The sequence below is a fragment of the Danio rerio genome, chromosome 5, assembly GCF_052040795.2.
Source record: "Danio rerio strain M-AB ecotype USA chromosome 5, GRCz13ab, whole genome shotgun sequence".
In the NCBI taxonomy this organism is placed as follows: domain Eukaryota; kingdom Metazoa; phylum Chordata; class Actinopteri; order Cypriniformes; family Danionidae; genus Danio; species Danio rerio.
In genome coordinates, this window is record NC_141025.1 from 69,742,941 (window position 1) to 69,765,335 (window position 22,395).

Here is a 22,395-nt window from a genome sequence, read left to right on the forward strand (position 1 = left end):
AAAAAATGTTTCTGAAGACAGTCACCTTCTGCACTTTTAAGCGAAAAGAATCCAAATTACTTTGAAATTCCAAATGAATTGGCTTTTCTTTAACTCTAATATTTAGTTTATGTATTTATACGTGACTGTTTTACAGTATCAGACCATTAAATGATTTTATTTGAAGATTGTTATTGTTTGTATTAAGTTTGTATTAATCAGCATATACGGAAAGTAATTATTCAAAGATGATTTCTTGGATTTACTCAATTTTTTTTTTTAATTAAGTGGTCAGAAACATTTTTTGGGCTGAATTTAAAGAAATAAATCAAGTTAAACATTACTCAATTAATTTGTTTGTTTAAATTCAACATTTATAAATAGTTTGCAACAATTTTGCAGAAATCATTTTTTTCAGTGTACAATATACAACCAAAGCGATAGTGGGAAATATTGTTAAAGATATTGTAATTGCAAAGTAATTCATTCCTGTTATGTCAAGTCTTGAGTGTCAACATGATCCTTCTGAAACCATTCTAATATGCTGATTTGATGCTCAGGAAGCATCTCATTATGACCAATTACACACTAATACAACAAAACCTGTTTTACGGGTTTACATGCAATTCATTAACTCAACAATGCAAGCAAACCTTGTGTACAAGAAATGATTACACTTTAGCTTAAGTACTAGTTCATATTATTATCTACTGACTTAATATCTGCCTATTATTATGTTGGCTCTTTATTTGTACTTATTAATACAAACTCTGTGATCTTATTTTATACTCCTAACCTCATCCAACACCTAAATGACCTAAACTACTTTGTGTGTGTGTGTGTGTGTGTGTGTGTGTGCGTGCGTGCGTGCGTGCGTGCGTGCGTGCGTGCATGCGTGCGTGCCAGCAAGCTAAATTCGTAATAGTTTGGTAATAGTTAAATATACCTTAAAGAAAGTATGACCAAAAATCTCCCACACTGTGAAACCCAACAGCTAACTTTATTCTCATCAAATCTCAATCCTCATCTTCACACTCATCAAATGAAACGAGTGTAACTAAATCAAAATTTACTGAAAGTTAATTTCATTCATTTGAAAAGTTTTGAACTCAGTGTTGAAGGTAATGAGTCATTTAAATACCTCATGACTTCACTTTAAATGGAGTAAGTTCACAGTACTCATACACTCAAAAAAATGTTTTAGTCGTTCAAACCACTTTTTTAAAACGAGCTGAAACAACACAATTCTTGAGATTTTATTGGGACAATTTAATTTTTTTTGTTCAATCCACAAATTTGTTAAAAGTGTTTAGTTGACTTAATCAATTTTTTTTTGTTGGGAAAACATGATTGGAACTCTGCATTTTTTACAGTGTATAGATTAGTTATTTTTTAACTCAAATGGTTTGTAGCACTCAGTTTCCTCAAACAGTTGAGTTGCCTTAACTTATTGAGTTTTACAGTACTCAGTTGGTTTGAGTTCTCTTTATTTATTTGGCTTTACTGTGCTCAAATTGCTTCGTTTACTCAAATGAATTAAGTTCACAGTACTCATTAGGATTAGTTTTTAAACTTAAATGGTTTGTTGCAATCGGTTTCCTCAAATGGTTTGAGTTACCTTAACTTTTTGGGTTTTACAGTGCAGTAGTTGTCAAAAGGTATCCAATCCATGTATTCTACTCTGTGATGTGATATTAAATAAAGTATTTACACTCTTAGAGTATCCCAAATAGTCAGCAAAGACTCCCTTTCCTGTTATATTTGACTTTAACAGTACCGCTTGTCCTTTTGGCATAAAATTATTATTATTTTTGTTTTTGTTGTTGTTGAGATTTTTGGGTCAGGAAAGAGAGTTTTTGGTTTATTTCTTCCACTTTCATTACCTGTATATGCTAAATCTGCTGTTAAAGAGGATTTCCTGACACATATCTTTATTCCTGTCACTGATCTTTAACTTCCTTTCATTAAAGAAACCAGCAAAGCCTATACATGAGCGCAGAAATTGTTTCTTATCAGCATGGGTTTTGTAGCAGATACCCTTCCGGCCGCAACTCAGTACTGGGAAACACCCATACAAACTCATTTACACACACTCATACACTACGGCCAATTTAGTTCATCCAATTCACCTGTACTGCATGTAATTGGAATGTTGGGGAGACTGGAGCACTTGGAGGAAACCCACGTGAACATGGGGAGAACATGCACACTAAAACCAGCGACCTTCTTGCTGTCAGGCGACCGTGCTAACAACTGAGCCACCGTGCCGCCCTGTACAGACCTCTCCCCTCAAAAAGGTTTGGCTATAAAGGCTAATGCTTGGCTATTTTGTTCAGAAGGCTGCCATACGGCTTTATTATAATGTGAGTGAACCGTCTTTGTATACTTATGGTTTTTAATGTTCACTTTAACAGCTAAATGCATGTGAACAAATGCACCAATCTCATTGGCTGACCAGTTTGACCAATGTGGTGCGTCAAAGCAAAAAAATAATAATAAAATGCTTGTATGCCTGGCATTTGCGCATTGGTGTGCACACTTGCAACTTTTGTTTATTCATGAGGTGGTAAACGTGGTTATTAGCATTAGTTTGGACTGTCTACAAAGCTCTTCAGTCTCTGAAACTTCCCCTGTTGTCCAGTTTGGCATTCCCCTGCCAATCACAAGTAACCATTTTTGTGTTTATAAATAATTTTCTTCCTCTGACATCATTCCTTTTCGATATCTTATCACTATCAGCACTGGGCTTCATACTGGAAGTCACTGCTATTCATTAAGCTGTGACAGTTGAGGTTTTGCACCTTAAAACACACTGCTTTAAATAGCTGACCATCAGATGAGTGGCATTTCATTTAAGTACCAAAATAAAGCCACTCAGTCTTATTTCATTTTATTTATGTATTTTTGATCAGGATCTAAAAATGTCATTCTGAACAGAAAAATGTCATTTTTTAATCATTTACTCTCTCACACTTCATGTTTTAGTCAGCAATGTTTACTAAAGCTATTTGGTAACGTTAGAGGTTTCTTTTGTGTTCTGCAGAAGAAAGAAACTGATTTTGTACAGCATGAGACTGAATAATGATGACAGTGTTTATTATTTTGCCTGATTTTTCCTTTTCTGAAAAATAACATAAATAATTTTCACAATCTGTTTTTAAAAGTCATCTCAATCACGCTTTAATTTAGGATACAATTCTCCCTATTAAGAAACCATTATTTATGATTTTTGGCTCAAAGTACAAATTAGCTGCTTATTAATAGTTAGTAAGGCAGTAGTTGGAGTTAAGTATTGAGTAGGATTAGTAATGCATAAGATCATACTTTATAGGTACTAATAAACAGAAAATATCTTAATAATTGGCATTTAAAGAGCCCATATTATGGGTGCAGTGTGTAACACAGCACTAAGGCTGCATTTACTCAACATGGCTCAAGTGATTTAATTTCGATTGTTTTTCTCCCATGTGGCACAGATCGGATATGGCCCGTGTACGTGTAAGCAGGAACAAATCACATGGATTCCGATTTACTCTAATCAGATTCAGGCCTTGTTCGTATGTGGAAATTAATTTGATATGAATTGGATCTGTGCCCTCGTGTCTGCAGTGTAAGCAAGTAGATCGGATTTTCACTTGTCAATGCGAGTGACGTCAATTCTGACGCTTTAATTTCAGAACAGACTTCGGTAGAGGTGTAAACCTATACTGGTATCACGGTTCGGTTCGGTTACGATTATCATGCCTTCGGTTCAATTCGATATCTCGGTGCATCACGGTGCATTGACGATGCTTTCAATATACAGTGTTTTATTTTAGGGGGGAGGCTATAACAAGCTGTCTGTATAAACACACAGAGACATAGCACCACACTGTCTCTCATTCAAACACATACACAAACATAGACAGCACCAAACAAACAAACAAACACACACACACACACAAACACACACTTAAGCCCTCGCAACAGGGAGAGCTAGCGCTGAGCGGAGCAGAAAAACAAAAAAGAAGCACTTTTCCGACGGTCCCTTACTGAGAGCTCCTCTCAGCGCGAGCTCTCCGGGCTAAACACATATTGCGAGGGCTTAAACGGAGCAGTGCTCTTAATGTAGAGCGAAAAAAAAAAAAAAGAAAAACAGCTGTGAAACATAACCAGCTTTGTCTTTTTGTAGGAAACACACTTTAGATCTTTTTAGGGTAAGAGTTTTTGAGTTATTGCCGTCTATAACTGAATGTGTGGCAGGAATATCGAAAACAAAACCAACTGAACCGCGCTCCTTTCTGGCGCCCCTCTGGATATACAGCACCCTTAGCGTTTGCCTATGGTGCCTATGCCACGGACCGGCCCTGAGTTGGCTGAGTGTTGTAAATACTCGCGCTCACCTCCCTCGCGACAGAGCGCATAGTAGATAAATGACGTCAGTACATAATAACCGGTTATGATTATTACTGAACCGATACCTTATTGTCCGCATCTGCATCGCCGTGCACCGAAGAAACAATTAATTTTGACACCCCTAGACTTCGACAGAGTCCCAAACCTTATATCTCATACACGAGGACTAAAAAAGCTTTTATTTTGTCATGTAGCACAATTGTTTAAGCATTTTAGCGAGAGAGCGCAGTATCCGCCACCTTACCGATATAATTTAAACTATTGCATAAATCACGCCATGGACAGGACATTAAGATGCCTACTGGTTTAAAAAGGCCTAGATTAAAAGAAGATGGCCAAATTAGAACTTTTCTGTCATAAACTATAGTAATGCAGCTTGTCAAAAAGAATTTTAAAAAGTGAAACCCTGCAAACAGATAAAATACAGGAACTGAGAAAAGGGTGCTCTTTTATTATCAGCTGGCAGTCAGTGCCCACCCTTTTTTTCCTGGTCATAGCGCCTTTGCTGTGTGCTGTTTAAATGCAGACAATCAGATATGTCACTTTTAAAAGATGATGTAAGCAGGTCATCAAAAAAAGCAGATACAGCCACAAAATAGAAATTGACCAACAAGATCTGCCGTGTAAATGCAGCCATAGTGAATGAAAACATCCAGCTTAAATATGAAAGTTCACTGTATTTAAGACTATTGGTTCTTTAACGACATAATCTACTCAGAGTCAAATAAATGAATTGAGTTGGGTTTGGATATGTTGCCTGAACGGGTCGACGTCAGTACGGCACATCACTAAATATGAAGTGCTGGATTTGGTAAAACGTGAATGTGCCTTTCCTTTCAGACACTAGCAGGACCGATCATAACACAAAGATGATGATCACTGATAGATGGAGATTCAGCTGAGGGGAGTAAAGGGTTAAATTTCATTTTCACAACACCAACACAGTATAGCCAACCTAGTGCTGTGTTTGTTTCTGTCATTTTTCTGATGATTGATACAATAACCTACGCTGCAACGCGGGATTCGTCAGTCGTTTGCTATTAAAGAATGGAGAAGCGGAGACTATTGTATGTGAGTTTTTCAGACTTTGACAGGGACTTTGTCAGTAGCAGTGACAGTTCAAACGGACCAGTTTCTTCTTCCTCCGGCTCATAACATGTACGTGTAATTATTATTGTTGCCTCGTTTAGTGTAGTTTGGAAAATATGTATTTAATATTGTGTTGTAACTTGTAATCACTTATCTATTTTTCATAACACTTGCTTGTACTGTTTCTCCTGTGTTTAATCTGTATGGGGCTGTTCACATATTGTGGCAAAAACCACGTTAAAAACGTGACGCGTGCTTCTTCCTTTACCGATTTAAATGCGTTTCTGAACTGGCGATCCTCTGCCGTTTGCCTTTGCTTTGGCCACCCTCAGCTATTTTATGCAGGCGGTTTTCAAAGAAGTTCTTCTTTGAAAACCTTTTGCCACTGTGTGGATTAATACTGAATGTGTGTCATTGTTATTACTTGGGGTCAGGGTTAAGAGTAGAGTAATATGCTGGTGTTTTAACTGCATTGCTTTACTGCATTTTTGCATTGGGCTCTCACATACACTGAAAATGATGTCTGCAAAACTGTTGCAAAGAATTTATATGGGTTGAATTTAAACAAACAAATTAAATGTAGTAATGTTTAATTGAAATTTTTTGTTTAAAGTCAGCCCAAATAAATTGTTTACAACCGTCTAAAAAATTTTGTACAGTAAATCACAAAAAAGTACAAAAAAGGAATTATCTTTGAATAATTTTTTTTAGTGTACTTGCTAATTCATAACCGTGGTGGGCATTTCTCTGTGTTGAACTGAATCCAGCCAGCCAATCACAACAGATTAGCCTCACGCAAAGAGGGGGTTTGGGAACAAATGAATCACTTTTTGACCTTGCATGAATATCAGCCTGTTGATGGAGACCCCCAAAACCAAAATATGACCTTTTATAATGCAAAATAGGGGCTCTTTAATAAGCCTCCAGTTACTATTTAATGGCAATAATTTCTTAACATCCACTATAAGTATTTTCACACAGGATATTCAAGTGTCATATTGGCTCTACATATCAGTGGTACAATGTAACTTCACTGTAATTTGAACTTTCATTCATTTTTCCCCCTTACCAAAGTGTTACGGAATGAATTCACTAGCACAAAGGAGTGTTTGAGTGAATATTAAGGGCAATGGCAGGGATATTTGGCTGCTCTCTTTACATGTAGTTAGTCATAAGGGTGGTACTTCCTGTCTTTTCAGATAGTCCTGCTGTTTATTCCTTTATGTAATCAACTCGCATGGCTTTTCAAGCAGACTCGGTCATGTTTTGATTTATTCGTGTGTATTCGTGGTGGCTCTGGACAGACATGGTGGGAGATTTTACTCATACAGTAATTGAACTAAAATAGTCTTTTTATAAAGTCACGTAATAAAGCAGGAGCTGTTGTAAATTGTTCAAACAAGGGGAATTGGTTTAAATGCTTGTCTGGCGCTTAAAAACACAGAAGCAGACATTTGACAGACGGATTACACTTCAAGGCTCCGTGAATTTCCTGCTTTCACTCAGATTTACTTGGATATTTGTTCAAGTGCCTGGGTTTAGATAGCATGTCTGTGCTTTGTTTGAACACACACACTCACACACATTTTGAACTCTGTACCTGAATGAGTGAATTTACAGGGCGTGTCGCTCTACCTGACAAATTTCACACCAAAGAGAAAAAGAAAGATCAAAACACATGTGCAGTTTGATTGTAAAGCTGAATGGAGGGATTGATTATCTATTAGTGGTGTTCATGATATTTGAGCTGAATATTTTATTACTGCCACAAACACACTGCAATACTTTTAAAATTTAGCTGCACTCAAAAAAAACTTTTGCTGCTTGATTCAACTATATTAAAATGAGTTAAAACAACATATTTTTTATTTTTAAGGGTTGAAAGCTTAATTGGTTTAAATTCAATCTACTTAAATTTGTAAAACAATTGATTACAGTGCTTCCTACACATTTCTACATGACTTTATTTGCGCAGGCCGCCCAGGTATATTAACAGCAGCCCAAGTATATATATATTTTTTTACTATTATTATCATCCTTTTACACTTTTTTTTTTTATCTGCCCATTCAGGCCCAGATTAAAAATTCAGAGACCCCCAAGCACATTGTCTTGTTGGGCCCCCTACCCAGCCGCACCCCTAAAGTTCAATTAAAAAATAGAATAATATAATGTTTTTTAATAAAATTAATTAAAATAAATTTTTGAAAGTATTGCACACATTTTAAAAATAAATGATATATAGTACACTGTAAAAAGAAATTCATAATTTTATGGTTTATTTCTGGCAGCTGCGTGTGCTAAAAATAAAATAAAAAAAATAACGTAAAATATCTTCCGTTAAATTACAGAAATTTACTGTAAAATAACAGAAGTTGAATTACAGAATTTTACCAGAAATGTAAATTTAAGGAAATTTCTGTAATTTGATGTCCGTTATTTTACAGTAAATTTATGTACTTTAACGGCCATTATTTTACAGGTTTTTTACCGTAAAATAAACCATAAAATTACGGATTTTTTACAGTGTACATATATTTATAGTCTACAAAGATTTTACTTATTTTTAAAGCGTTTAAAAAAATTGATAAAAATACTAATAAAATTAGTGTAAGTCAATGGTTTTTAGTGTACTTGTTCAATTTCACTGAATGAGCACTAAATAAATAAATATATATATATATATATATATATATATATATATATATATATATATATATATATATATATATATATATATATATATATATATATATATATATATATATATATATATATATAGCTGTGTGTTTGTCAGTGTCCAGATTGATTTATTATGGAATAAACTCTTCTAAAGCTGTATGTTAGCATTGTACAGAAACCGGTTGTAGTTTATTCAATGAAATTGTTGGCATCACTGAACATATTTTTTGTGGAATTTTCGTGGCATCAATTTTCAATTGTCAACAGTGTAGCGATTCATGAAACAGAACCCACACACAAATTACTTTCAAATCAATACACTTTCAGTTCACTGAATGTGAATATAAGGTTCCCTTATACTGTACAATACATATGAATGGCTTCAGGATATTCAGACAAAACAGAGTTATATGGACCACTGGTATGATGCTACTGCCTCTGTTTTGAACTTGACAGCCCCAAAGTTCATTCACTATTATTATTTTGAAAAGTGGATTATCCCTTATATATCCATTAAAACAACAGAGGAGTAATTTGTTTATTAATTGTATTATGTAAGTTTGTAACTATATATTGCATAATATTAAATCAGCTTTTATATTAATCTTATAAGAATTTCAGTATGATTATTTAAAAATACGCACTTATGCAGATGTTTAGATGAATTATGGACAGTACAATTTGTACAAATGTTTTCTGTCTTTTAGTGGATGTATTATATGAGAAAGCTACTGTAGCTTTGTCTTACAAACTAGTGGATTTAATAGAATTAGTAATGTAAACCTTAAGTGAAATAAAATAAAATCTTATTTTTTTAAGTTTTCATCTCCTAAACTCTCTAAACTATTCAGCAGATATCAACAGATTTATTTATTTATTTATTTATTTGTTTGTTTGTTTGTTTGTTTGTTTGTTTATTTGTTGATTGTTTGTGTTTTTTTTCCATCCATCCACCCATCCATCCATCCATCCATCCATCCATCCATCCACCCATCCACCTATCCACCCATCTATCATCCATCCATCCATCCATCCATCCATCCATCCATCCATCCATCCACTACAATTACAATTGTACATTTACAATCAGTTTATTTATTTAATTATTTATTTATTTATTTACCTATTACTTTATTTGTTTAATTGTGTGTCTGTTTGTTTATTTATTTAACTATCAGTTTGTTTATTTATTTACCTTGCTATTTATTTATTTACCTTGGTATTTATTTATTTATTCATTCATTTATTTATTTGTTTATTTATTTGTTTGTTTAATTATTTACCTTGCTATTTATTTATTTATTTATTTACTTACCTATCTATTTATATCTATTTATTTATTTATTTGCCTATCACCTTTGTTTATTTATATTTTTATCTATCTATCTATCTATCTATCTATCTATCTATCTATCTATCTATCTATCTATCTATCTATCTATCTATCTATCTATCTATCTATCTATCTATCTATCTATCTATCTATCTATCTATCTATCTATCTATCTATCTATCTATCTATCTATCTATATTTTTAGTTAATACATTTCTTTAAACCTGCAAAATTCAGAAAAAAAGTCTGCATATTCTGTCTGGCCCTGCTTATAAACTATAAGCGACTCATAGCATTAGAATCTAAATAAATTATGGTACAGTTTTTGCACGTAATGTTCAGTGTCTGGAATATGTTATGTTATGTTATATGTTTTGAGATTCACCTGTATCTGATCTGTATTCTATATTGTTCTGTGTTTCAGGGAGACATTGAGAAAGGTCTGGAGATGAAGAAACTGGTTCTGTCTGGTTTTCTGGCCAGCGAGGAGATCTATATTAACCAACTGGAGGCGTTGCTGCTGGTGAGCACTATACTGCCTCAGATAACGTCATTCACACTTTACCAGAAACCTGCTGTGGGAACATTACAGCCCTGTGTGTGGGACTTTGTTACTGTGTGGAGAGTTTCGTAGCTCAGTACCAGTAGATTCTACTCTGAGAGAAAAAAATCTGTTAATTAGCTCATGATTCACTGGTGTTTTCTGTTTATTTACGCAAGCAGATTGCAATTATAAGATATGCTTTGACCATGTGTGTTGTCGAAAAAGTTTTACTTTTACAGTAGGAAATTAATAAAAGCCATGACCCACACAGATAATAGGTATACAGGCGTAGTAAGAATTATTAGTCCTCCTGAATTATTAGCCACCCCTATATTTGTCCCCAATTTCTGTTTAACAGAAAGAAAATTTTTCTTTTTTTATCTAAACATAATAGTTTTGGACATACTCACACTAGGTACAGTTGCCTTGAACCATTCCGAAGTGTTCTTGTCCCTCCTCCACTTTCCCCCCACGGCCCGCACTCGCTTCGCATTTTACCTCCCAAGCCAGAGCACTTTTAGGTAATTGATGATGCGACTGTTTAGTTTAACAGGAAGAGAAGCGCTCTCGCTCAGCAGAGTGGACATTTCTTTAGTTATATCATTTTGTATTAGTTTTAGTTGTTTGGGATGCAGTAACATGCAGTCAAATATTTTGCGGAACAGATCCACCACTTTTAACTCTCATAAATGATTATAAAAATCTTCATGGTGCACCATCAGGAAGTTTGCTGAAGGCATTTAGGAAAGTCATTGTATAATGATTATTTGTTCTGTAGACACTTAAAAAATATATTATTTATATTGCTTAAGAGGACTAATAACATTGACCTTAAGATGTTTTTTTTTTAAATGTAAAAAATTTAACACAAATTAATATTTGCATATTATATATATATATGCAAAAAAAAAAAAAAAAAAAAAAAAAATATATATATATATATATATATATATATATATATATATATATGCTTTAAAATATGCTAATAAGCATGTGACATCATGTGGCGATGTTAAGTTATTGACATTTCTTCAGTGGCTTTAAAGGGCCATGAAACCCCCTCGTTTCAGCAGGGTTTTTTCACACCTCTACTTTGGAAAAAGCCAGAAAAGTGGGCGTGTCCAGCTCTGTTTAGGGGGGAGTGTCGGAGGAAGAAAAGAGGCACAGTGTGGGAGTGTCTATTTGGGCACGCGACTGTGTTTACATGGGCATCTGTAGTCGAATCATTTGCCAAATTATTAAATGGTGGACTTTAACTGTCTTTCATTCAGGGAATTTATTCATGCCCCTCGCGACAAACTAAATATTTGATTCGAGGAACTGCTGTAAGCGTGTATTTTTCATACAATGTTTGATACGGCATGGCGAAGGAGAGAAAAAAAACTCAGCATTTCCCGGAAACTTAGAAGCACACGGCAGGTAGCGTCAGAAAGCCATGTGTGTTATTCCGGTCACAAAATGCGGTAAAAAATCCTACACGAGGTTAAAGTTTGGTTGTGGTGCTAACATGTTTACACTCGGTGCAATAGTTTGTTCGATACGAACAAACTGAATAAACAAAGAGCACTGGTCGCTCACTTACCAAATCTGTAGAGACAGGTTAATCACCATCAACTAGAGCCGCGTGTTTATGAAGAGAATACTACAAGCAAATCCGGATCTCAGCGTTTGCAGATGAGAACAGCTCTCAGGTAAACAATGTTCCTCCTTAGACACGTAAGTTATTGTTGTCGAGCGTCGCGTACACTGTAATCCACACGTGACTCCAGCTGCGCTCTCACAGAGAGAAAATGAAAACAAAACTTAACTGCAGCAAACTATAAAAGCAACACTTCACGCTTGTTTTGCCAACACAACGTGGCGTCTCTGTCGTCTAAACACTGTGACAGTAATGAATATTAATGAAGTTGCACAATAGAGCGCACTGATTGGTTTGAACCAAGCTTTACTCATGCATTAATGCATCACACTGTAAGACGTAATAAGACACACTCTGGTACAGACGCCCAGTCTGCACGCTGGAATACAACGCTATTATGTCATGACCGTGACGCAGCTTCAAAAATTAATTTCAAACCGGAAGTACGAATTTGCTTGAAATAACGCAAAAACAACCAATTTACACTTTTTAGTGAAATATAGGTGTCCTAATAGTGTTTTTAGCAGTGTGGGACACATATACGACTGTCACCAGCTCAAAAAATGTGTTTTGGTGTTTCGTGACTATTGAATGTTTTTAATAGGCTTTTGGGAGCACTGTTTTGCTTAAAAAAAGGCTAAATTTGGCCATGCAAAGACTACTGAAGATCCAGTTGTCAGCAGATGTGTGAGAAGGTTATCAGTAAATTTTGAGTTTGATTTGAGTTAAACCAAACTAATAATAGCGGTCCATCAGGGTAAACCCAGCATTTGGGTTTTTGTTAGATCGAGCTCTTATTTCGAAATAGATTTATATTTCATTAGGGCAAAGGAGAGCTTTGAGTGTGCTAAAATAAGCATGCATTCACTTAGCCAATCAGGAAGCAGCGTTTCCTATTTTTAGAAAAAATCTGAAATCTCTTGTCGGCCAGTACTTTGTTCCGCTGCTATTTTGAACGTGTCATTTCCTGTCAATCATATTTTTTAATCCTCCGTTCATTCAGTCCAGTAGTGCATCCACTTATTTTCGTCAGTGCTATATCTTTTTTTCTAATCAGTCTAATGGGAGTTGGGTCAGCAGCGGCTTTCTAGATTGTTCATTGAGATTGATAAGCAAGGACACAAAACATAAATGAAAGCCCTGTGATGAACAAGAGCTTCTTTTCCCCAGCCTTTTTAAAGATGCAAACTAGTAATCAGCATGCGTGCACACTAACCCTGAAATACACTCTGGAAACTTTTTTTAATGTGTGTTATGTATGCTTTACACACACTGTAGTGCTGCTCGATTTTGGTAAAAATCATAATCACGATTATTTTGGTCATAATTGTAATCACGATTATTCAAAACGATTATCGGTTGAAGTCATAATTATTCAACTGCGCCACTGCGCGATGCAACTGACTCTTAAAGGGAATGTGAGATGAGACTCTTGATTGGTTGATTGCACGTTATGCTCAAAACACACCCAGAACTCATTAAGAGAATAAGCACAACTCTGTTAGACCATATGTTGGGGTGCAGAGCGTATTTGACCGTCCTTAACATAGCAAAAGTGGATCCGGACATGCCCTTTTTGCTTTTGGGCAATGCGCTTTAGACTCTGCGCCTAGATCATTAAATTAGAGCCCTGAGTGTTTGGAGCACTCCTCCTTTCATCCTTTCACTCACAAGAAGTGGATAGCTGGAGCGGCGTGGCTAAGCATGTTTTCGCTCAAGCCTTCAAGCTGACATCATCAGAGAAGGACGGCTGTTCCAGAGCGAAAGCAAATGGCCAGATTTTGATTAAAGATTACCCAAAATACAACTTTTCTCAGTGGATTAACTTGCATGGATAATTTTTTCACCTTAAGGCTAACAATGTGCGCTTGCAGAAGAGACATTGTAATTTTTTGACTTAGACATCTCTTGTCCTATAGTATAGACCTTTTTCTTGGCTGCTGCATGGAAAGCGGCAAAGCGACCAGCGTTTTCCGGTAGAATGCTAGGAAGTTCCGTTTACAGTTTTCACAACTGGTAATTTGCTCTCTGAAAATGGGTTTCAGTAGCGTTTTGAGTGGATTATGAAGTGTTTTTGTAACACACAACTTTGAAAAGTGTGTTAAAGCCGTTAATCTGTCAGATGTGGTTCACGCGTGAGAGAAAAACGGTCTCCTATTCACGTGTCTGCCGCTAGAACTACTGTGTGTGCGTGTGTGCGTGCATGCGTGCCCGACTTGTCAGCTGTTAGATCAGCGGCTCTTCAACACACGCAATATTTCACTGCATTATTGTGTGTGTTTGTGTTCCCGACCTATCAGCTATTAGTTCAGCGGCTCTTCAACACACACACGCAATACTTCACTGCATTATAGAGCAAACCAGATTACTGGCTTGAAACTTAACAGGCATGTAAGGGTGCTTTCACACCTGTGAATCGATTCAGATGTTCCGAAACACAGATTAAAATTGTTACATTGTTGCTCTTTGCTCTTGGAGCGGTTTGCTTTCACACTGCAAAGTTTCTAATCGGACCAAAAGAGCTAAAACAAGTCACGTGCGAGTAAACTCTCCTTACATTGGTCAGAGTTTCAGGGTTTATTTTGCAGCGTCCCGCTAAGCTGTCAGGAGAGGTGGTGGTTTGGTGGTGATTGACAGGGTGCGCGTGCGTGACGTGTCTGAGGAGAGACATGGTGGGGAGGGGTGAGAAGGGTGCGCGACGATGCCTATTTGAGGACTGGGAGAGAGACGCAAGATTACCGGGAGATCATCCCTCGTTTGCGGGCATCCGGAGACTCGCGAAACTTCCCGTCCTACTCATAATTCTCTCTTCATATAGCCGTAAGCCTATTACATATCCATAAAACACAGTGAAATAACCGCGCTCGGATCGGAGCGCTTTCTCACTGCAATCGAACCGCTCCAGGGTTCGTTTCAGTCGAGCCGAGACCACCTCATTCAAGCGATCTCGGAGCGATTACTTTGGCGCGGAACAGAGCGCGATTGCCCTGTTCATATATGCCAATCAAACCACGCTAACTGGGCAAACAAGATACGTTCCGAAACAAAAGTGTAGGTGTGAAAGCACCCTTAGTCATGCAGTTTACAAAAATGACCAATAAAAGTCTGTAATTGATACTCTGCTGGCTGATTTACTGTTCATTCTAATCGCGAGCCGTTTAAGTTTCATTTCGTGTGTTGTATTTACCACGGTTTGTGTTTTTCTGTCATTTCAAAATGTCACTTTAGTTTCACTTTAGGACACTTATTAAATCAGTGTGTCAGTGGGACAGTACAGGCTACGTGTGTGTGTCAAACATTTTTGTGAATTACATTTGTTTGTGCTGGTTATATATTTGAAATAAAGAGAAAATGTTGACTTTAGAAATGACGAGGCTTGATTTAAACGGCAGAAGATGCTGTCTGACAACGAGGGGAAAATGCCTCACACCAGCTGTTTTCCATCCCATTAGATCACATTTTTTTTAAATGATCAGTCCAGCAGGTGGCGCTGATTGACAGCAGTATTAGTTCAAAGATGATAAAAGCAAGTGAAATAGATTAAAACTATCGTTTCAAAGCTGTCCAAATGTGACTGTTTACACGCATCAGCTGCCGACCGGAAGTTCTTAGCATTCTCCTTGCGCATACACGCAAAGCATAAGGGTTATTTTGCATTCTAAGAAAAAAGTCTAAATAAAGGAAAACTTTTGCTAAGTTTGTCAAAGCAGACCAGGATTTTGGTTTTTATGTGTACTTCTGCTCTCTCCTACACACTTCCTGTCCAAACATTACTCAGCAGTTTGGATCCACAAGCAAAATCGCTACAAATACTGTGGCAGAGCAGTCATATAAATGAGCCAGCACACAATCACTCGCCTTCTTTAATTATTTCTTGAAGAGATGATTTCTGTCATGCTGATGTCAGATCTCTGGCACAGCTGATAAAATTGTGAATATCCAGTAATCTTGTTTTTTTTTTGTTTTTTTTTAACAAATACTGTACTTATACTAAATGCACTTTCCAGAATTAATTTTTACGCTTCCGTTCTAAATTTAAATGTGGTTAAATGTTTCTTGCTATTAATATTTTCTATATTTAGAAATAAGTATGGTAATATTAATGGAATAAATTGTGCATTTATTGCTTTGTCGTTTCTCAAATCATAATGTATACAACATAGTCATACTTCTTTTCTTTTAAAGACAAAATCATTTATTCATTTGCTTTGCATTTTTTCAGTCTTAAACCGCAGTACCTACAAAATGAATAGTGTTTAAAATAAAAATAAAATAGTGTATTACTTAAAAGTCTCATTTTCAAAGCTTTTTATGTTTTATCATGAATATTATGAATAGGAATTCAGTAAATTTTGTTAATCTGCTCTGTGTTCAATTTGAAGTTTATTCCTTTTAAGTGATGAACCAAAATATGACCGTACATCTCAGCACCAAATACATTTATCTTCGGGAGATTTAAAAATAATACTTTTAGCTTGTTTTAAGCTCTTCAGATGCTCAATTCATAAATACATTATGCATTTTTGAAGCTCACAAGATTTATGACAACCATTTAAATAGCTTTATAAATCAATAGAAACTTTTTGAATTTTTATTTATTTATTTATTTCTGTTTGGTGCATAAAACCGATTGAAGTTGTTATAACACAAAGTAGTACATTTTTAATGAAGATTTTAAGTCCACAATTTAGCCTAATAAGCCTAATTTAAATTGATTATTTTATATAATACTACTATACTATAGTAAGACTGATGTTTTGTGCTCACATCTGTGGTCATCATTTATTCACCCTCATAAGTCTTTTGGTAAAGCTTGGAAAAAGGAGAAGATTTTTTTACAAAAAAACAAACAAACAAACAAACAAACAAATGATTTCTGCATCTCTAATTGAATCTTTTCACCCAAACGTTTTGAGTTTCAGAGTCATCAGAAAATCTAAATGAACAAAAATCTTACTAATCATCTTTATTTCAAGCAATTTAATGTGTACAATTGGGCAAAAATCCCTAATGCACTTATCTTAAGGCTGGTTTATACTTCTGCCTTGCTGTTTGTGTTGCTCTGCAATAGAAATTCCGAAAGGCTAGCTACCTTACTATACAAGTAGCTAAAACTTGCTCATTCAGAGGTGGGAACCGGCAGATGTGCAACAACTTTATTTACAAGATAAACGCAAAACAAAAGTTTCCATCGAAAGTTCCTTCACTGGACTCGACACTTGCTCCATCGGGCTTGCGAGTCTCGGCCCAGCACACACTTGTCACAGCTGCCAAGCCGACCAAGGAATTTCTCACAGTATTTCCTATAATATTTTTTTTTTTTCTGGAGAAAGTCTTATTTGTTTTATTTTGGCTACAATAAAAGCAGTTTTAAAATTTTTTATAACCATTAAGCACTCTTAAGCAATATATATTAAGCAATATATTGTCTTCCAAAAAAATACATTGTTATACAATGACTTGCCTAATTACCCAAACTTGCCTAGTTAACCTAAATAACCTAGTTAAGGCTTAAAAGTGGAAAATAAACAGGTGGGTTAATAATTCTGATTTCAACTGTGTGTATTTCTGGCAATGTATTATTTGCTGATTCATCGTTACGTCTTATAATTATAAATGTAGGTAGTGATCATGTTGACTAATCAACTTCTCCCTCATTTTCTCTCATAGCCCATGAAACCTCTTAAAGCGACAGCTACAACTTCGAAGCCAGTGCTGACAGTGGAACAGATCGACACCATTTTCTTCATGATCCAAGACATCTTTGAGATCCATAAGGAGTTTTATGATGCTCTTTCTCCCCACATTCAGCAGTGGGATGAGAAGGTCACTGTGGGGCATCTCTTCCAGAAACTGGTAAGTTCACTGGTGAACAATGCCTTCGATGTTCATTCAAAATCATACAGTGATTCATACTGTATGTGCTGTACACTGTCATTCAGTTTTTGTGTTGTTTGTGGCATTTATTATTATTGTTATTTAAGATTTATTACTTTTTTATCAAGTATACGTCACATTGATCTTGATCAGGGGTCTCAAACTGCCGGCAATATTGCAACAGAAACCAAACTGTTAAACAAATGCTTGTTGAATGTCCTATTTTGAATGTTATCAGACAACAGTTTTTATCTGGGGAGACATTCAATTATTTTTTTTTTAATGTTAATCCAACATTGTACAATGTTTATCAAAAGTAAACCCTAAAAAATGTTTTAGATTTTGGTCTTGTTAATTATTATTTTCATTTATTATCAATTTCGATTATCGAATCAAAAAATAGAATCGTCGATGCTGCCACGCCCCCATGTCAGCTTGGCTTGCCAAGCGGGAAAAAAACAGGCTTGTTGAAGTGCTTGTTAAACTGCAGAAGCAGGAGACCCGTCGACAGAACTTAAACCCTCTCCTCTTTCAATGAAGTCGCCGGTGTGTAAGCATTTTGGATTTCCAGTGAGTTATGTTGACAACGTTCGTGTTGTCGACAAAAAAAAAACACAGTTTTGCAAGCTCTGCTATGTATGTATTACGTACGGTTCGTCCGATAGACAACACCGGCATCGCGATCTTTCGCCCGCCCCCGTTACAAATCCGCTCGCGAAAAGTACACACTCAGGCCCTGTTTACACTGTCTTTGTTTTTAAATGGCATTTTAGAACGCCAACGATTTGACATCCACAGTGGCGTGTAGCATTTCTGAGCAGCCCTCCTTCCTCACTACCGCTGAAAATGCACATCACATGACCACACAGACACAGACGCACTCACAGCCATGCGCTCGAGAGAGCAGGTCCAGGCAGGCAGTCAGAGGACTGCTTCAATCTTTCACTCACTTGTACTTAGTCATTTTAGCGAACACCTCAGATACTGTAGGCTGGTTCCTATTGGTTGTGCGTCTTTTTTACTGACGCCATTATAACGACACAGATCACTGCCTATTCACAAGTCCCGCAGAAAAAGTGATTGACAGGTGGTAATTATGTGTGTATCTTGCCTTTATTCATTTACTGTATGATTTGTTTATGGGTAAAACAAAGACCATGCTGGTCAGGTAGTTTAAATGTAGGCTACAAATAATTAATTGGTCATTAATTAATTAATTATTCATAATCGAAAATCGAATCGAATCGTGCCCTTAGAATTGAAAATGTAATCGAATCGAGGATTTGGTGGATCGTGACACCCTTATCATTTATGTATTTTACCTTATGAGTTATTTATTGCTGTTGATGACTTTTAACTGTTAATTTTTTGTATAATCGTCGAAAAGTGATATCTATAAAATGTGGTAAACTTGACATAAGCCAAAGAAGCTGTTATGGCAATAATCTCAAAACTCAAAAATATAGTGAAGTTCAGCAAACCAAAATGTATATTTTTGAATCATTACCAGTCGCATATAGCCATTAGTGGTTTTGACCTGCACTATATATTCAGCTTAGTTTTACTTTCAGTTTCTCTTAGCCTGCGGTCGAGAATAACGCACATCCAGATTATTTCTGAAGCTGATTTAAATGTTAAAATACACATTCGTAATAGGTTTGGGCTGATAGAAGATGTCATCGTCCATCGCCGATGGGCAATCAACAACACTATGCTGAGCCAGCATCGCCGATCCTCTACCCCGTCCCCGTCGCAAACCCGCTCGTGAAAATTACACACTCAGGCCCCATTTTTACTAATACGTCTTAAAACGAAACCGAAAATGATCCACATCTACACCGTGTTTTACCTAACATTTCAGAACAGCCCTCTGTCCACTGAAAATGCACATCACGTGACCACACACACACAGCCACACAGTGTCATGCGCTCCTCTGTGCTCCAGAGAGCAGTGCACGTCGGAGAGTTTATCAAGGATGTACCGCTGGATCGCGTCTCACTACAGTTGTTAAACATGATATTCAGACATCCCAAGTGTCCCAGAAGTTCCAGGAGTCTTTATGCTTTTGCGGGACTCATAATGCCCGCAAACGAGTGATAATCTCCCGAAAATCGAACGTCTCCCTGCCGGTCCTTAAATAAGTTGTACACCCTTCTCACCCCGTATCCCTCTTCGCTCTTCAGATCCCCCCACCCCCCTTATCACATAATGACTATGCCATCATCCATTGGGATGTTTCACATTTGACATTGTACGATACCAAATTGGTCAACATCGCCCAACCCTAATTCCTAATTGCTCTATTTTTTACTAAAGCTCCATTTTTGTGAATATTCAAGAATCATTTGATCATTAACAGTTTTATATCACTTGTATTTTGTTTTGGTAATATTGCTTTATTTTATATTTTTCTTTTGTTAACTGCTTATGCAACTGCAAAAAAAAACATTCTGGTAGAATAAGTTTATTTAAAGGTGCAGTAGGTGATCTGCCTTAATGCTATCTGGTTAGTATAATATCTTTCAAATACAATCCCTTTGCTGTCCAAAGCCACGTCTCCTGAAATCACGCAAACACGCACATTGAAGATGACAGAGACCCACTAGATCATGTCATTCGCCAGTTAGAAAACTTTACAGTTCTTTACAATACTACAATTCCCAATAAAAAAACTGTATTATATTTAACACATTTTCAGTAGTTAGCAAGCAAAATCTGTCATAATGTGCAATATTTCATGCATGGAAGGATCGCTAGTCTCACTTGGTCTCATGCATTGTTCTAAATCAACTACTGTATGCTTAGTGGTTGGCTGGCGGCATGCATGAATTACACTTAATACTAAGCCATACTTGCATGCTATTTCAGACCCAATATTCAGTAGCATGGTAAACAACACAGGGATCGCGTCACAGGCTGCCATTGTTAAAAAATAAACCAATATGAATATAAAACCTATGAACTTGACCTCAGTAAAGCAGGCTAGGCAGAATAGCGCTATTTACTGATGTTTTGTTGTTAAACTAAATAAAAATCTACATTATCGATGCTGTAAAAGGACCTTTTGACACTGAAAATAGTCACATCAATTGTTCACTGGAAGATCTCAGTGACTGAACAAAACTTCTGTGCATGTAAGCCATTCGTAATGACAAAATCTAATCTTTTAAAACAGAACATTACCTGTCTAACAGAAACACTTCAGCCATAATGTCATCCTTCCTCCAGCGTGCAAAAGTATCTCCAATATTGATTCAGGATTTGAAAAAGTTTTGATTGAGCATTTGATTTTACCACTGTCACTCGTGCCCACGTAAACGCACATCGGCGGATTTGTGTGAACACAGGGACAATATTTAATTGAACGAAGATTTTTTTGTTGTATGCCTTACCCAGAATATAAAAATACATATGAACACATTTACATCATTTACTTTAATCATTACTATTATGATGTGAGGGGACTTTCAACCAGCAAAACAAATGTTTCTGAAAACAATCACCTACTGCACCTTTACTGCATTACAGTAAAGATCTACTGTGTCTAATTTTTCAGCACACAGTATTGATTGGAAGCACTTTTTGTAACCTTAGGGTGCTTTCACACCTACACTTTTGTTTCGGAACGTGTCTCGTTTGCCCAGTTAGCGCGGTTCGTTTGGCATATGTGAACAGGGCAATCGCGCTCTGTTCCGTGCCAAAGTAATCGCTCCGAGATAGCTTGAATGAGGTGGTCTCGGCTCGATTGAAACAAACCCTGGAGCGGTTCGATTGCAGTGAGAAAGTGATTCGATCCGAGCACGGTTATATCACTGTGTTTTATGGATATGTAATAGGCTTACGGCTATATAAAGAGAGAATTGTGAGAATGGCGGGAAGTTTCGTGAGTCTCCGGATGCCCGCAAACAAGTGATGATCTCCCGGTAATCTCGCGTCTCCCTCCCGGTCCTCAAATAGGCATCGTCGCGCACCCTTCTCACCCCTCCCCACTGCATCTCTCCTCAGACACATCGCGTGCGCACCCTGTCAATCACCACCAAACCACCACCTCTCCTGACAGCTGAGCGGGACGCTGCAAAATAAACCCTGACACTCTGACCAATGTAAGGAGAGTTTACTCGCACGTGACTTGTTTTAGCTCTTTTGGTCCGATTAGAAACTTTGCAGTGTGAAAGCGAACCGCTCCAAGAGCAAAGAGCAACAATGTAACAATTGTAATCTCTGTTTCGGAACAACTGAATCGATTCACAGGTGTGAAAGCACCCTTAATGTACCTACAGTAAGCAGAGTAGATGTTGATTTGACAGATGGAATAAATACATCCTGCTTTGAGAGAATGAGCAGAAGGTTTGAAGAGTGTCTGTTTATACTGAAAGAAAGCGTTTAGCAGAGAGGAGATGCCAGGAGAATATGAAAGCTCTGTTCAGGTCTTGAGTGTGTTTACATGACACTCGAGAAGCAGATGCTCTGTGATGGCCATAATGCTGTCTAGATAGATAGCTGTGTGCATTGTGAATCTCATTAATAGATTTTAGATGGAGTGCACTGCCATCAAGGAAAAGATAAAAGAAATAAGGTATTAGAAATTAGTTATTAAAACTATTTTGTATAAAAATTTATGTTGAAAAAAGCCTTCTCTGTTAAACAGCACTGGGGAACTCTTTTAAAAAGAATTAAAATCTCAAGTGAGGGCAAATAATTTTGACTTTAACTATATATATATATATATATATATATATATATATATATATATATATATATATATAGTCAGTGACTACATTTACATGGACACCAATAGTTTGATTTTAATGCGATTAAGACAATACTCCGATTAAGAGTTGACCATGTAAAAAGTACT

General features: G+C 36.4%; 1 protein-coding gene across 9 annotated transcripts in view; it reads left to right on the forward strand.

The window, feature by feature from the left end:
• The window catches only part of abr (ABR activator of RhoGEF and GTPase), a 338,299-nt gene that overhangs the window by 145,319 nt on the left and 170,585 nt on the right, over positions 1-22,395 (forward strand). For all 9 annotated transcript variants that reach the window (XR_015490409.1, XR_015490412.1, XR_015490411.1 and 6 more), the window contains 2 exon segments: positions 9,901-9,999; positions 17,330-17,515. Coding sequence is in view for 6 of the 9 variants with exons in the window: in NM_001368694.1 (NP_001355623.1) it covers positions 9,901-9,999; positions 17,330-17,515 (285 nt within the window). In the remaining 3 variants the exon portion in view is untranslated.